Raw genomic sequence first — 17,830 nt, forward strand, 5'->3', positions numbered from 1 at the left:
TCTTCCTTCCTTGAGTGTAATGTTTACAGGACAGGCTCCACCACCAGCAAATCTTTGCAGAATGAATGACTGAATGAATTCACCCCATATAGGAACTAAAATGAGCAATCGTGTCCTACAACATAATTCTAGCCTACCAAAGTTAGAGCGGATCACTTCAACAAAAGTATGACCTACCGCCACATAGTCGGGATTAGTCTCTGCAGGTGAACCTGGGCCAAAAACTTCTTCATCACCTTTACCCAAATCAAAGTAATCATATTCCTCGTTGTAGTCCTTCAAGTCATCAATGGTTTCTTCTGTGAAGTCATCTGTGTCTTCTCCTTGTCCTGCTCTGCTGCCTCCTCCCTGAAATATTAGAAGAACAGTTAGAGAGGATGGATTATGCACAACACTGGTTGTATAATAAAAGTGGGTACAAATTCATGTAACCCCAGCAGAAACAAAATGTATGTCTATAGCAAGTTTACATACAAGATATGAAAACTGTTATTACTAATAATAAAGATTCCATAAAAGACTGCCATTTTGGACACTCTCCGTGTTAAAGTCTGTTAGTGGATGTGATACTTGAGAAAATGTAGTGCCTTCTGATTATGTTCATATCTATCTATTATACAGAGTGGTGTGCAAAATCACACCTCATAAGAAGTCGCTGACACACATGAAAATGAATACATTTATGTTCATAGTTTACTATTTCAATTTTGAACTAGCTCATGTTCATTTTTAAGGAGTGAGAATAAATGACCCATGAGTTTACATGTCTTATATTAGGCTATTGCAGTCAACTTCTTGAATAAAATACAATAATTATGAAGACTTCCTTATTTAAATACACTTTATTCAGTTATACGTTGCTTCCACTCAGTTATACCCAGCAACAAACACGTATAACCAAATATGCTAATATCCTCCCAGTCAAAAAAGAAATTCAATAGATTAAAGTATAAATATAAATTACTGCTCTGTTTACCAACCATGTGACATAAATGGTGATGGTGGGACCAGCGTGCTCATGTCAGAGAAGGTACAGCTTAAGCACAAGCAGGCAGACACAGACATGGCCGATTTGATTTGACGTTATTTTTTCCGAATACAAATAAATGGCAAAAACTCTGTACAAAATAAATATTTGTAAAAATCCACTATTTGTGCTTATCTGAATACTGTATTTGAATTGGGCTCCACCCCTACATTACAGATTGAGGCAAAACGTTTAATCAGGACCAAAACCAGCTCGAGAATGTCTCATAAAACTGAACCGGCTCACATTCAATTTCTTCACTTGCAAATACATTACGTTAAGTTCATCGTTCTTAGAAAAATTAGCTTGTTCAATGAAGGCGATCTTTACAACTTGTTCATGCACAACACTGATTATACAGTGCCTTTCATATCTATCTATCTATCTATCTATCTATCTAATAAAGTGTTTTTCCTATCTATCTATATATAATATAGTGCCTTTCAAATCTATCTCTTTATCTATAATATAGTGCCTTTCATATCTATCTATCTATATTAAATATAGTGCCTTTCAAATCTATTCCACTATCTATAATATAGTGCCTTTCATATCTAACTATAATATAGTGCCTTTCATATCTATCTATCTATCATATAGTGCCTTTCATATCTATCTATCTATCTATCTATCATATAGTGCCTTTCATATCTATCTATCTATCTATCTATCTATCTATCTATCTATCATATAGTGCCTTTCATATCTATCTATCTATCTATCTATCTATCTATCTATCTATCTATAATATAGTGCCTTTCAATCTATCTATCTATCTATCTATCTATCTATCTATCTATCTATCTAATCACATGGTGCCTTTCACATGAATTTTCTCTACATGGAAGACAAAGATCTTGACAATAAGAAGTTCTGCTGCCTAATGATGGTGCCAAGCTGTGGTGAAGTGTTAGACCATGCCAAGTGAGGACCCATGTCATCAATAATGGATCTATAAACTTAAAAAAAAACCTTTTGATGAGTGTGTATAGAGTGTCTATGTTAAACATATAGGGTCATTAACAATTATCTATCTGTCTATCTCACTATCAACGGAAGAAAGAGGACTCAATGTAAGGAAGATGTGCTTTCTAAGGATGGCACTGGAGAGTTACTGCATGCTGATTAGGCCTTCCAAGTAAGAATTTCACATGTGACAATAATGCCATCTATAACTAAGCTGATTCTTTGTGCAGTGTCTTTAACAAAATGTGCCACAGTGTACCTGGACAAGAAGGCAACATTAAAGGTGACCAAGATGTCATGCTTACGGGAACTCTAAAAGTATACTAAACATATCAGATGCCTTTTTAGGTTTGAACTTCTGACAGGCTATGTTTAGTTGTTATGATTTGGATTCTTTTTAAAATTATCCTGGTCTTTTTCTGCACCCTTTTTTAAACCTGTTTTCACTTCAAATGTTTCTAATACTAAACCCAATTCTGCACTGTGTACATTTTCACGTCTTTTTTATTCTATATTGTTTTGGACGGGGTGCTGGCATGTTGCGCTTCTTGTGTCTTCCATTACCATGGAGATCGATCAGGAGCGTGCTGGTGTGCATCCTGTTTGTGCCATGGCATAAAAGATTACCACTGGGCACTCCCAGGTCACCTGAGACTGAGCTGGATTTACTTTACTGTGCAGTATACACTACTTTGCTTTCCTTTGGACTTTTGTTAAAAGACTTTTCGATTTGATTATTTCGACTATAAGTTTCTGATTCTGGCTCATGATTAGACTTCAGCTCCCGATTCCTATAAATCTTTAAAGGCACAACATGTACCTGTAATCCCTGAAATCATTCAAACCAGCAGATCTGAAGCGTTAACAGTACAAACACTTACGTGAGTCCTGTTTCGTGAGATGATGACTGTCGAGGTATGGATGTCTTCAGAATCCAGGTCTTCCGTTTCTTCCCCTTCAATTCTTATGTTCCGGTCTATGCTGGAGCCGCCTCCGATTCGTGTTCCCAGGTCCACACCAGCACCGCCACCGCCTCCTACTCGTGTTCCCAGGTCCACACCAGCACCGCCACCGCCTCCGATTCGTGTTCCCAGGTCCACACCAGCACCGCCACCGCCTCCGATTCGTGTTCCCAGGTCCACATTAGCACTGCCACCTCCTACTCCTGTCCCCAAGTCCACATTGGCGCCCCCACCAAGCCGAGTTATGATATCCAGATTTGAACCCACCCCTACAGTAGCACTCCCGTCCACTCTTGCCCCCAAGTCCACATTTGCTCCCCCATCTAGCCGAGTCAGAATATCCACATTTGAGCCTCCACCGATCCTTGTTCCCAGATCCACATTTGAGCCCCCATCCAAGGTAGTAATAGTGTCCACATTGGAAACCCTCGCGCCTCCTCCTACCCCACGTCCTCCTCCTCCTCCTCCTCCTCCTCCTAAGTTGATTTCCGTGTGTACATCTACATTTGGGCTCTCAGTCCCATCTAGTTCTGTTTTAGAGTCGATGGTCTTGTAGAAATCCTCATCGTATGTTTCATAGTCATAATTGCCCTCTGGAGTGACTGTTCCTTCATAGATTTCCTCCTCAGGTTTCTCAAGTTCAGATGGGTCGGGCTCTTTTGTAGGAGCTAGAGTGACTTCTTCTTCTATGGGGTCATACACAACTTCCTGGAATTGAAAAATAAAACGATTGGCATTGTATATTTGAGAAAGACAGATATGAGGAAAACAAACTAAGGTGTTGAAAAATATACTGATAACATCAGAAATGCATTTTAAGTAATCGTCAGTACAGTTCAAAGTATCTTGATATGACAACCCTATCATCTGCAAGTGTCTTAAAATAACTTTCGATCTCCATTCTTCCATTATCTCAGAGCGTAACGTGAGCCACCACAGCTATGCTGATGACACACAGCTGTATTTATCAATGGCACCTGATGACCCCGACTCTCTTCATTCACTGACACAATGTCTTACTTGTGTTTCTGAATGGACGAGGAGTCATTTTCTCAAACTAAATAAGGAGAAAACAGAAATTTTACTGACTGGCAATAACGGATATAATGAGGACATTAGAAATAAACTTAATGCATTAGGATCAAAAGTCAAGATGGTGGTAAAGAATTTAGGGGTAACATTTGACTCGGACCTGAATTTTAAATCACATATTAATCGGATTACTAGGAGAGCATTTTTTCACTTAAGTAACTGAGGAAAAGTTAGACCTCTTATAACATTGAAAGATGCTGAGAAATTAGTTCACGCTTTTGTTTTCAGTCGACTAGATTACTAAAACGCACTCCTCTCAGGACCACCCAAAAAAAAAAAAAACATCAATCGACTGCAACGAGTGCAGAATGGAGCTGCTAGAATATTAACTAGGAAAAGAAAATCCGAGCACATCACCCCAGTCTTAGCGTCACTACACTGGTTACCCGTGTCATTTAGAATTTACTTTAAAAATCCTGCTTATAGTTTTCAAAGCCTTCAATAATCTGCTCCATCTTATATATCAGAGTGTCTGACATCTTATATTCCAAATCATAACCTTAGATCTTCAAATGAGGGTCTGCTTAGAATTCCAAGAGCTAAACTTAAAAGAAGTGGTGAGGTGGCCTTCTGCTGTTGTGCACCTCAAATGTGGAATAGCCTGCCAATAGGACTTCACCAGGCTGATACGGTGGAGCTCATTAAAAAACTGCTGAAAACACATTACTGGAACATGGCCTTCTCATAACTTCATCTTAGTTTAATCCTGATGCTCTGCATATTCGATTAATTATCATCACTATTCATGGTGGCTCCACAATCCATACTAACCCCTACTCTCTCTTCTGTTCTTTTTCCAGTTTTCTGTGATCTGCACCACCACTACCTGATCAAAGCACCGTGATGTCCCTCCATTGATGGATTGAAGTCCAGAAGTCCACTTGACCATCATCATCATCAAGTCCTTCCATTAGAATCCTGAATACAATGAGGACTGATCATTTATGTTAGGTAGAATGCCTAGACGGGGCTGGGTGGTCTCGTGGCCTCAGTACCCCTGCAGATTTTGTTTTTTCTCCAGCCATCTGGAGTTTTTTTATTTGATTTTTCTCTCCTCCCTGGCCATCAGACCTTATTTTTATTCTATGTTAATTAGTGTTCTCCTATTTTTAATTCGTACTTTGTCTTTTATTTCTTTTTTCTTCATCATGTAAAGCACTTTGAGCGCCATTATTTATATGAAAATGTGCGACAGAAATAAACGTTGTTGTTGTTCCTGACTGAGAGACCTCAGTCAGTCAGGATTGGAAACAACATCTCGAGAACCAGCACACTGAGCACTGGAGCCCCTCAAGGCCGTGTGCTCAGTCCATTACTGTTCACACCGCTGACTCATGACTGTGCAGCAACGCACAGCTCGGATCACATCATAAAATTCACCAATGACACGACTGTGGTGGGTCTCATCAGCAACAACAACGAGTGAGCATACAGAGAGGTGGCGCAGCGGTTAGCGGACTGGTGTAAAGCCAATAACCTGTCTCTGAATGTAGACAAAGCAAAGGAGGTGATGGTTGACTTTAGGAAGACTAAGAGTGACCATCTGCCACTGAACATTGACGGCTCAACTGTGGAGGTCATCAATAGCAAAATTATACGGTGGAGCACATTAAAACACGGCTAACAACTCATTACTTTAACATGGCTTTCTCAGAGCTTCATCTCAGTTTAATCCTGTTATTCTGTACATGGATTTAATTATCATTACTATTCATGGTGGCTCCACAATCTATACTAACCCCTACTTTCTCTTCTGTTCTTTTTCCAGTTTTCTGTGGTGGTGATCTACGCCATCACCACCTGATCAAAGTACCGTGATGTCCCTCCATTGATGCTTCCCGTGTACATATACAAAGTACAGCGATGGCAAAAGTACATTTTTGATCCGATGTAGAACCGTCGTCATGATCTGAGTTGACCTCTGTTATAGCACGTCTATGTGAAAACAGCAGTGTCAAATGCGGAGCTGGGATCGTGAACGCGGCTGAGAGAATAAAACTGAATAAAAAGAAAAAACAAAGCTAACCTTTACAAGTATCATAAATTTACAGCGGCTGTTACAGACTGGAATCAAATGTATGTTTGTATTCTAAGATTGTAAGAATACGTGCAGCTCACTTCTCAAAACGGACTCGTCCGGGATCGAGCCCGTGCAGCTTCGATTGCCACTCAACAGTTGATACCGTTGCGCCACCGAAACTGCCGCAGCAAAAGCGTGTCAATGTCGCACCCCCTAACGCGGCTTCTTTTTCTGCAGTTATATTTTGGAATGGAAGCGCACTTGTTCTGTTATATTTGTACCTTTTGTGAAAGTGTTTCTTTGATATTTGGACTTCATGCTTCACACATTATACACTTCATGTCTACATTTTGTCAATTATTACTAAAACACGAAAAATGTTTCCGTGTTAACGATGTGTTTACATAAACCGTTGTAGACACGGAAAACACATGAAATGCATGTGTTCCAAATAACAATATCGTATTTATAAAAGGTGTCATTTTGCTTGACTTGTCACTCTATATGACACCAAGCAACTGACACGCAAGTGAAGAGACTTGAGCTAATAAAACTGTGCGCCGGTAGGGGATGTGATAGCCGACTGCTTGCTGTTTGCTGCTTATCAACACATTTAAAGGACAAAAGACGCTGACGGAGAGGTGCGAAGCGATTTAAGGTGGGACGGATCTACGAGTTTTTTCGTAGGCTCTGGTAATTCTAGTGTTAAGTGACTCCTGCTATGCAGAGGTCCTCTCACCTCTCGTCTTTACTTTGCTTGCTGACCTGTCTGTACAATCCTTACTGCCCAGAAACAAAAGTCTTTCCACAGTCTCATCAAAACAACAAAAATTGGAGTTCAGTACCTCGGGGATTTCAACATCGGGTTCAGCTGTTTCTTCGAGTTTCGGTGCTGCGGTGACTGTCTTGCTCTCAGTCTTTGGGTCCTCATAATAAGGGTATTCATAGTAGTAGTTATCTTCTTCGGTATACTGAAACAGAAAAGGAAATTGAATCATTATGTCTGAATAAATCAAGCACAGTATAAGAACGAGAACATTTGAATTATAACACTTAACCAAGTGCAAAAAAGTGAAAGAAAAATGGAAAAATCTTGCAAAAAACACATAAGGTCCATTTGGAAATATCAAACCTAAACACTCTGGTTGAAATCTAAAAGGACTTAGAGAAACAAGAAAGGACAGAAACCTGAATTTTATTACAATGACTGTTTTGTTTGCACTACAGGAGGTGCATTTGGTTGGCCCTGATGACACACAGCTCCAGGGCCTTGGGTTCAAATTCTAGACTGGTGAGCTTTCCTTCCTAATTTTTTCTTCTTCTTCTTTCGGCTGCTCCCATTAACAGTGGATCATCTTCTTCCATATCTTTCTGTCCTCGTCATCTTGCTCTGTCACACCATCACCTGCATGTTCTCTCTCACCACATCCGCAAACCTTCTCTTAGGCCTTCCTCTTCTCCTCTACCCTGGCAGCTCTATCTTTAGCACCCTTTTCCCAATATACCCCTCATCTCTCCTCTGCACATATCCAAGCCAACGCCATCTCGCCTCATTGACTTTGTCTCCCAACTGTCCAACCTAAGCTGACCCTCTAATGTTCTCATTTCTAATCCTGTCCATCCTCGTCACACCCAACGCAAATCTTAGCATCTTTAACTCTGCCACCTCCAGCTCTGTCTCCTGTGCCACCGTCTCCAGCCCATATAACACAGCTGGCCTCACTACCGTCCTGTAGACCTTCCCTTTCACTCTTGCCGGTACCCGTTTGTCACAAATCATTCCTGGTCTCCCAACCGTCCCACCTGAGCTGACCCTCTAACGTCCTCATTTCTAATCCTGTCCATGCTCGTCACACCCGATTACCACTTCCAACAGAAAAAGGGTGTCAGGTGGCCACTAGAGGGCATACAGCTCCAAAAAGAGAGTGCAGGGGTCATGGCTTAATCCTAATAATAATTCTTTGCATTTATATAGCGCGTTTCTCACTACTCAAAGCGCTCAGCATTTTCAGGTTAAGGGCCTTGCTAAAGGGCCCAATAGAGCAGAGTCCCTATTGGCATTTTACGGAATTTGAACTGGCAACCTTCCGATGGCCAGTGCAGACCATTTTTTGGTTGCTGCCCCTCATTCTTTAATCGGATATATGCTGCAGTCTTCTCCCATTATGGTGATGTGCCAATTAGACATTCGCTCCTGTTTGAGTGACATGAATTCTTTATTGGCACTCTGGCACGCAGCCCTCATTTCTTCGTATGTGGGCCTAATTTGAATTAATTACGGGGTAATTATGTATAAGGTGGGGCTTTGATAAAACACAATAATACTCAATATTGTCTTATGGCTACAGGCTTAGTTTGTGTTTTTGGTTGTCTTTATTTTTAAGGGTGTTGTACATTTTCTGCTCCTGGTGTCTGCAGAATTCAAAAGCTTTGTCGTGCTTTTCTGGGTACTGAGGCAACATTCTCCTTAGTTCTTGATTCACAATTAATATTGGGAAGTCTGGAAGCCTGGTCTTGACTTTCACAAATATTGTTAAAGCTGACGATAATCAGTAATCAACTGTAAACTGTGACAAAACCAATCATTACATTTTAATTAGACTCTCGTTGGTAGAAGGAAAGTTAGCTTCATTGGTTTTGACATTTAATAAGAGTGCCACTCCTGGCATGGAGCTACCGGGCCTTCCTCCTGGAAGATGAATGAATGAAAGCGCTGGAATAATTAAGTGAGTTGACCGGAGTGCAGGGGTCCTCAATCACGGTCCTGGAGGGCTGCAGGTTTTTGCTCCAACTCAATTGCTTAATAAGAAGTAACACTTCTGCTTCACTTTAGTGGTCTCGCTCGTTAAGATTTTGAACCCTTATTGCTTATTTTCGTCTTAAACAGCTGCCTTCTTGGTCTTTGATGGCTCCTAATTAGCAATAACATGCAAATGACAAAAGAGACCAGCATTTCTCCATTTAGCTTGCTATGATTTACACCCCTCTGTGTGGATTCATCAGGCACTGTTGGGTTTAATTAAACACTTGGAAGGAAAGTGAAGAGAAAAAAGTGAAGGCCTGAGAATTACTCCTCCATTTTAGCCTTCAAATCATTTGGATGATATCCTGAGAAAGGGGAAGGAAATCCAGGATATGAGAATGAGCTGACATGGCAGAGTTAAAGCACCAGCAAGCCCTGAAATGAAATAATTGGCAAGAATTGCTTTCTAATTAAGCAACCAGTTAGAACAAAAAACCTGCAGTCACAGCAGCCCTCCAGGGCTGGGATTGAGGACCCCTGAGATAGAGGATGCATTAAAACAGCAAAATAGAGAAGAAGGAGGAGTGTGGACAGGCCCTGTGTGTGTGTGTGTGTGTGTGTGTGTGTGTGAGAACGGCAGACTAAAGAAGCCTCCCCTCTTCAGGTGTCACATTTTGTGAAGTTGTAATTAGAGGGTTGATTTACAGAACTACAAACTAATGCATCCATTTAAAGTCTTGTTAGGTGTGTGTGACGCTTAAGGCGGTGGGAGCCCCTGAAAGTCGTATTCATTTTTTTTTTACAGATTTGCTGCTCCATTTACTAAAGTCAGATGCTTTTTGGAGGGTGAGGGTCAAAAACATTAGATTGCCATAAAGTAAAAAGACAAGCGCCTATGACAAGCAGTATTCTAGTATGCTGGTTGGCTTGCGCAGGGTGGAATAAAGTGCAAGGGTCGTTACTAAATAAATTCCCCCATGGAAAAATGTTGGCCCCAAACAAAAATTTCACTGAGTAAACCCACCATGGAGAGCTGTGCCAAGTGCTAGGGGCACAGCCCTAATTAAGCACAGGTGCGGTCAGATTCCGGAATGAAGCGTTGCCCTGTAGGAATGTGACGGGTTCAATGGTGCGGATTTGCATGCCACTCAAATACTTAAAACATGTTAGAGTCCCATTTTATTTCTAATGTTTCTTTAACTTGAATCGACGTTTTGTTCTGGAATTTTTCTGTCAATTTGGGAGTTTTGAATCGTGCAGAGTGCTGAATTATGTTTTTGAAATGCATTTCACTAGGGCTGCTGTTTGAGTCGCCAAATTTCATCCCTACAAATTGCACATTTCCATCCATCCATTATCCAACTCGCTACATCCTAACTACAGGGTCACGGGGGTGTGCTGGAGCCAATCCCAGCCAACACAGGGCGCAAGGCAGGAAAGAAACCCCAGGCAGGGTGCCAGCCCACCGCAGGGCACACACCCACACCAAGCACAAACTTTTAATCAAAGTGAACTGTAAATGAATTTGAAATGTTACGTTTTTCATTGAAGCATACTAGTATTTGTCTATTAAGCAGAAATAACGCAGTGATTACTTTCTAATATAATATGATAGATAGATAGATAGATACGAAAGGCGCTATATGATAGATAGATAGATAGATAGATACGAAAGGTGCTATATGATAGATAGATAGATAGATAGATAGATAGATAGATAGATAGATAGATAGATAGATAGATAGATAGATAGATAGATAGATAGATATATACGAAAATGCGCTATATGAAAGATAGATAGATAGATAGATAGATAGATAGATAGATAGATACTTTATTAATACACCTTAAACCTGAGATCCCCAACTGACATTTAATTCTAAGACCTACACATTAAAGCAAATAGAAAATACCTCACAATTCTGATTTACCTTTTATTACAGTGCTTTAAAATCTTCACTTTAAAGAGCCAACACACCGTGTCCTACAATTAGACCGCGGCAGTTGGCCTAAAACAATGAAGTGTTGCCTCGCAGTAAGGACACCTGGGGTTCACTTCCCGGGACCTCCCTGCGTAGAGTTTGCATGTTCTCCCCGTGTCTGTGTGGGTTTCCTCTGACAGTCCAAAGACATGCAGGTTTGGTGCATTGGAGATCCTAAATTGTCCCTAGTGTGTGCTTTGTGTGTGTTTGTGTGCCCTGTGGTTGGCTGGCACCCTGCCCGGGGTTTGTTTCCTGCCTTGCACCCTGTGTTGGTTGGTTGGGATTGGCTCCAGAAAACCCCCATGACCCTGTAGTTAGGATATAGCAGGTTGGATAATTTATGGATGGATGTTAATTGTACTGCGGTGGGTTGGCACCCTGCCCAGGATTGGTTCCTGCCTTGTGCCCTGTGTTGGCTGGGATTGGCTCCAGCAGACCCCCGTGACCCTGTATTCGGATTCAGCGGGTTAGACGATGGATGGATGGATGGATGCTAATTGTATCGTTTTCTTTTATTCTATTACTAGCCAACGTACCATACGCCGCATAAGGTGAGGAGGTGCAGGACCAGGGATTAACTGCCCTTAATGGAAAGGTTCAATGACCTATTTGTGGATCTTGTTCACAAGGGATGGGGGAAAAAAAAGGAACATCAGATCAACAAGCAAACTGGAGCAGCAGCAGACTCTTCTGTATGCGCTTTACCAGTCCATGGTGGTTCAGTAGGAGCCGAGTATTAAAACTAAACTCGCAGCTGATCTCCATCCCTGTTCTCAGAACCAAAAGATTGTGAGGTTTCTTTGCAGGGTGGCTTGTCTGAGAGCCTCAGAGTAGAGTCGCCGCTCCTCCAGATCAAGAGGAGTCAGTTGAGGCGGATTGGGGCATGTCGTACGTCAAACTGTGCGGAGATCCTGTGGCACACCCGGGAATTCCCCAGGAATAGCTGGAAACTGGAAAGTGTGGGCCTGATGCCCCCGTGACCCTCAGCAGGACAAGGAGTTAAGAAAATGAGACACACCTTTGGGATCTAGGTGGAGGACTGCAGTAGCCAGAGGAAAAAATCCACAGGCAATGGGAGAACGGTCAAAATCCTAGCCAAAATTTGAGCCCAGGATTCCAATCCCACATACGTCTTTGGGGGGGAAAATGGAGTGCATGGAAAGAAAAGAAAGCTACAGGGAAACCAGTCAAAGTCCCAGTCAAGAGTCTGAACTCAGAACATTGGGCCCATGAGGCAACGGGGCTAACCGCTGCACCACAGACAAATTCAAATCTGAACGGAAAACACGACACCCAAATTCCAGTCGGTCATGACTCACGCCACAATGCTGTGTCTCAAGCCCAACGGGGCTGATTTGAGATTGTTCCAGTTTGAAAGTCGTTATTGGCACAGCATAGAGGTGCAAGTTCACACAGGCGCTGCCATCATTCCAGCAATGCTTATCTCTTCTGTTAAAATGTCCTTGAAGTTCTGTAGGTTTAATTTACTGTCAGCAGATTTTTTTTCTTTCATTCTTCTAACAGTTCAGTACGCAGGGTTAGGGGTGGAGACTTAACTCTTTTAGGTCTAAACCTTTACATTGAAAACTATTACTGCTGAAGGTGGGACGCTTCATGTTATTATATGAACCCACAATTAAGGTGTTCAGGTTAAAATTAATGAAGATACGCAAAAGCAAGAATTTACGGAAGCCGAGAGAGGACGTGCAATATCGCTAGCCTCGAGATAACTGGGTTAATCTTATCGTGATCTCGAGAAAACGAAACTTAACCTTTACTCCTGACATCAGGCTCGCTTAGTTTGTGACGCCTATACAGCTGAAGCCTTGCTAACCGACTTCTTAAATGACAGACACTGACGTTATTATTTTCTAAACTGAGGCATAAACATTTCAGCCAGCGTCAGGCCTTGATTGAACAAAAATGTGACGCGCTGATCAATACAGTCCTGCTCTTCTGCCATTTCAAACAGGACGTGGCTTCAATAAGCTAAACATTACGGAATCCAAGAGAGGACGTGCTATATCGTTATTTTTTTAAATTGTTTCCTCGAGATAACAGACTAATTTTATCGAAATTTCAAGAAAACAAAAATTTGTTTTCTTGAGATAACGGAATAATTTTAGCGCAATCTCTGGATAACGAAACTTAACCTTTGCTCCTGGCATCAGGCTCGCTTAGTTTGCGACTCCTATATTTATTTTTTTTTATTGTTCCCTCGAGATAACAGAATAATTTTATCAAGATCTTGATAAAACAAAAGATCTTGTTTTCTCGAAATTATGAAATAGTTGTATCTAACGTTTAATGTTTAGCTTATTGAATCCACGTCCCGTTTGAAAGGGCAGAACTGTATTGATCAGCATGTTATATTTTTGTTCAATCAACGGCTGACCAGGCTGAAATATGTTTATGCTTTAATGTAAAATATAATAACGTTAGTGTCCATCATTTAATAAGATGGTTAGCAAGGCTTTAGCTGAATAGGCATCGCAATCTAAGTGAGCCTGATGCCAGGAACAAAAGTTAAGTTTAGTTTTCTCGAGATAAAAATTCTTCAGTTATCTTGAGGAGATGAGTAAAAAAAATAATGATATTGCATGTCCTCTCTCGGCTTCCGTAAAAAACATTAAATGTTAGATACAATTATTTCATAATTTCAAGAGAACAAGTTTTTTTGTTTAATCGAGATCTCGATAAAATTATTAAATCATCTCAAGAAAACAAATGTTCATTTTCTCAACATCTCGATAAAATTAATCCGTTATCTCAATAAAATTAGTCTGTTATCTCGAGGAGACATTTAAAAAAAATAATGCTATTGCACGTCCACTCTCGGCTTCCGTAAAACATTAAACGTTAGATACAATTATTTCATAATTTTGAGAAAACAAGATCTTTTGTTTAATTGAGATCTCGATAAAATTATTCCATCATCAGAAGAAGACAAATTTTCATTTTCTCAACATCTAGATAAAATTATTCCATTTCCTCGAGATCTCAATAAAATTTGTCTGTTATCTCGAGGAGACAATTAAAAAAATAATAATATTGCACGTCCTCTCTTGGCTTCCGTAAATCATTAAATGTTAGATACAGTTATTTCATAATTTCGAGAAAACAAGATCTTTTGTTTAATCGAGATCTCGATGTAATTATTCCATCATCTCAAGAAGACAAATTTTCATTTTCTCAACATCTTGATAAAATTATTCCGTTATCTCGAGAAAACAAAATTCGTTTTCTCGAGATCTCAATAAAATTAGTCTGTTATCTCGAGGAGACATTTAAAAAAAAATAATGATATTGCACGCAATAAAATTAGTCCACTATTGCACGCTTGGCGTAAAACATTAAACGTTAGATACAATTATTTCATAATTTTGAGAAAACAAGATCTTTTGTTTAATTGAGATCTCGATAAAATTATTCCATCATCAGAAGAAAACAAATGTTCATTTTCTCAGCATCTCGATAAAATTATTCCGTTATCGCAATAAAATTAGTCTGTTATCTCGAGGAGACATTTTAAAAAAATAATAATATTGCACGTCCTCTCTTGGCTTCCGTAAAATCATTAAATGTTAGATACAGTTATTTCATAATTTCGAGAAAACAAGATCTTTTGTTTAATCGAGATCTCGATAAAATTATTAAATCATCTCAAGAAAACAAATGTTCATTTTCTCAGCATCTCGATAAAATTATTCCGTTATCGCAATAAAATTAGTCTGTTATCTCGAGGAGACATTTTAAAAAAATAATAATATTGCACGTCCTCTCTTGGCTTCCGTAAATCATTAAATGTTAGATACAGTTATTTCATAATTTCGAGAAAACAAGATCTTTTGTTTAATCGAGATCTCGATAAAATTATTAAATCATCTCAAGAAAACAAATGTTCATTTTCTCAGCATCTCGATAAAATTATTCCGTTATCGCAATAAAATTAGTCTGTTATCTCGAGGAGACATTTTAAAAAAATAATGATATTGCACGTCCTCTCTCGGCTTCCGTAAAACATTAAACGTTAGATACAATTATTTCATAATTTCCAGAAAACAAGATCTTTAGTTTAATCGAGATCTGGATAAAATTATTCCATCATCTGAAGAAAATAAATTTTCATTTTCTCAACATCTCGATAAAATTATTCCATTATCTCGAGAAAACAAAATTCGTTTTCTCGAGATCTCAATAAAATTAGTCTGTTATCTCGAGGAGACATTTTAAAAAATAATGATATTGCACGTCCTCTCTCCGCTTCCGTAAAACATTAAACATTAGATACAATTATTTCATTATTTCCAGAAAACAAGATCTTTAGTTTAATTGAGATCTGGATAAAATTATTCCATCATCTAAAGAAAATAAATTTTCATGTTCTCAACATCTCGATAAAATTATTCCATTATCTCGAGAAAACAAAGTTCGTTTTCTCGAGATCTCAATAAAATTAGTCTGTTATCTCGAGGAGACATTTAAAAAAATAATGATATTGCACGTCCACTCTCGGCTTCCATAAATCATTATCATGTTAGATACAATTATTTCATAATTTTGAGAAAACAAGATCTTTTGTTTAATCGAGATCTCCATACAATTATTCCATCATCTGAAGAAGATAAATTTTCATTTTCTCGACATCTCGATAAAATTAGTTTGTTATCTCAAGGAACCAATTTTAAAAAATAACAATATTGCACCTCCTCTCTCGGCTTCCGTAAGAATTCAACCCAAGAGAACTCTATTAGTAAATTGTGACTAATGAATAAATCAATTTAATACTAAATGTTGATGAAGAGCATGATCAGCAGAGTCAGAATTTTACAAGCTGATCAACTAAAATACGGATTGACTGGATGACAGATAGTTTGACCACCTGACTAAATGACTGAAAGATTAATGAATTGATTAGAAGAGTGAGTAATAAATTAATCAATGGCATATTTACAGGGCGGCACGGTGGCGCATTGGTGGCGCTGCTGCCTTGCAGGAAGGAAACCTGGCTTCGTTTCCCAGGTCCTCCCTCCTTGCGTGAAGTTTGCATGTTCTCCTCGTGTCTGCGTGGGTTTCTTCCCACAGTCCAAAGCCATGCAGGTTAGGTGCACTGGCAATCCTAAATTGTCCCTGGTGTGTGCTTGGTGTGTGTGCCCTGCGGTGGGCTGGCGCCCTGTGTTGGCTGGGATTGGCTCCAGCAGACCCTCGTGACCCTGCCTTAGGATATAGTGGGTTGGAAGATGACTGACTGACTGGCATATTTACTGACTGACCAACCAACTGGTTAGTGGATTCAGTACCTGGCAAACTGACCAACTGACTAAAATCAGAAACCCGTCTCTCGCACGATTCTTTGTCTTGGTTTGTAGAACACCCTCTAGAGGTCAAACATGGCATAACACATGTGCGTAAGGCTACACATAAACATTTTTAGATTTGTACTTACATATTCATCAGTGTTTGGGTCTTGAGACTGCACCGACTCTGGGACAGGAGTTTCACAGTCCGGGCTGTAGTGCTCGCAGTAATCATTGGCTGCTCGGTGGTCGGGAACGATCAATAACTGTTGAATATCACCCTGAAATGAACAAATCAGTAAATCAGTAGGGTGTCCTCGGTGTAACTTATGTAAAACATCAAGAAGAGAGGAGTTGCATTTCATTCACATTTCAATTCAGACATTACTACGCTGTGTAGCAAGCACACGTTTGGAAAAGAACATCTCAGTCTTCACAACTCGCCAGGTCCTCATCGCTTGGTTGCTTCAAGCAACTTTTATTCATTCTTTTTGATTGTTTATTTATTGTGGGCAAAAAGGAATTTGCTACACTTTGTGTGACGCTGACTTCTCACCAGCTCCCTCCTTTTCACCTGTTTGCCCCTTCTGTTAATCCTCTTACCTTCTGTGGAGATACCTTCACTGTGAGGCCATTAGAACAGCCCAACAAGATTGTCCAGGCTATTCACCTCAATTGTCCAAAATAACGTATCCAGTTACATTTCACTCTTGAATCTGGCATCCCTGATTTTCTATTGTTTTCTACTGAAGTCATTAAGCAGTCATTGTCGTAAACAAAAGCTGGTTTCCTTTCTCAACACGACGTGAAATAACTGCCATCTTACTGAGTTTGCTTTCATTGTAACAACGGCATTAAAATCGTCATTTGAAGCGTTCGACAAAAACATACTTAGCAATCTCAACCAATACGTGTCTTTAGGAGGCCATTGGATTAACGCATAACTCCGAAAACAAAGGCGCAGTGAAAAATAGATAATAAGGTTATATGCAGGGCTGTGGAGTCGACTCCAACTCCTCAGTTTCCGGTACTTCTGACTCCTCTGTATTTAATTTTCTCAAGCTAAATAAAAAAAAAACTGAAATTTTAGTGATTGGCAATAATGGATAGAACAAGGTTATTAGAAACAAACTTAATGCATTAGGATTAAAAGTCAAGACGGAGGTAAAGAATTTAGGGGTAACTATTGACCTGAATTTTAAATTACATATTAATCAGATCACTAGGACAGCATTTTATCACTTAAGAAATGTAACAAAAGTTAGACCTCATATATCACTGCAAGATCCTGAGAAATGAGCCCACGCTTTTGTTTTTAGTTGACTAGATTACCGTAACGCACTCCTCTCAGGACCACCCAAAAAAGACATAAATCGATTGCAACGAGTGCAGAATGGAGCTGCCAGAATCTTAACTAGGAAAAGAAAATCTGATCACATTACGCCAGTCTTGGTGTCACTACACTACACTACACTAGTGCCACTAAATAAGTGGTGTGAAAAACTATTTGCCCCCTTCCTGATTTCTTCTTCTTTTGCTTGTTTGTCACACAAAATGTTTCTGATCATCAAACACATTTAACCATTAGTCAAATATAACACAAGTAAACACAAAATGCAGTTTTAAATGATGGTTTTATTATTTAGGGAGAAAAAAAAATCCAAACCTACATGGCCCTGTGTGAAAAAGTAATTGCCCTCTTGTTCAAAAATCACCTAACTGTGGTGTATCACACCTGAGT

The 17,830-nt window shown here is 39.6% G+C and overlaps 1 protein-coding gene across 2 annotated transcripts in view; it reads right to left on the reverse strand.

Moving 5' to 3' along the window:
- Positions 1-17,830, reverse strand: part of LOC120535077 (collagen alpha-1(XI) chain-like) — a 456,300-nt gene that overhangs the window by 235,468 nt on the left and 203,002 nt on the right. For both annotated transcript variants that reach the window (XM_039762625.1, XM_039762624.1), the window contains exons 5-8: positions 16,239-16,370; positions 6,913-7,038; positions 2,875-3,663; positions 178-348 (exon numbers count right to left, since the gene is read on the reverse strand). In XM_039762625.1, the coding sequence (XP_039618559.1) occupies positions 178-348; positions 2,875-3,663; positions 6,913-7,038; positions 16,239-16,370 (1,218 nt within the window). The remainder of the gene's footprint in view (positions 1-177; positions 349-2,874; positions 3,664-6,912; positions 7,039-16,238; positions 16,371-17,830) is intronic.

This window comes from Polypterus senegalus, chromosome 9 (assembly GCF_016835505.1).
Source record: "Polypterus senegalus isolate Bchr_013 chromosome 9, ASM1683550v1, whole genome shotgun sequence".
NCBI lineage: Eukaryota > Metazoa > Chordata > Cladistia > Polypteriformes > Polypteridae > Polypterus > Polypterus senegalus.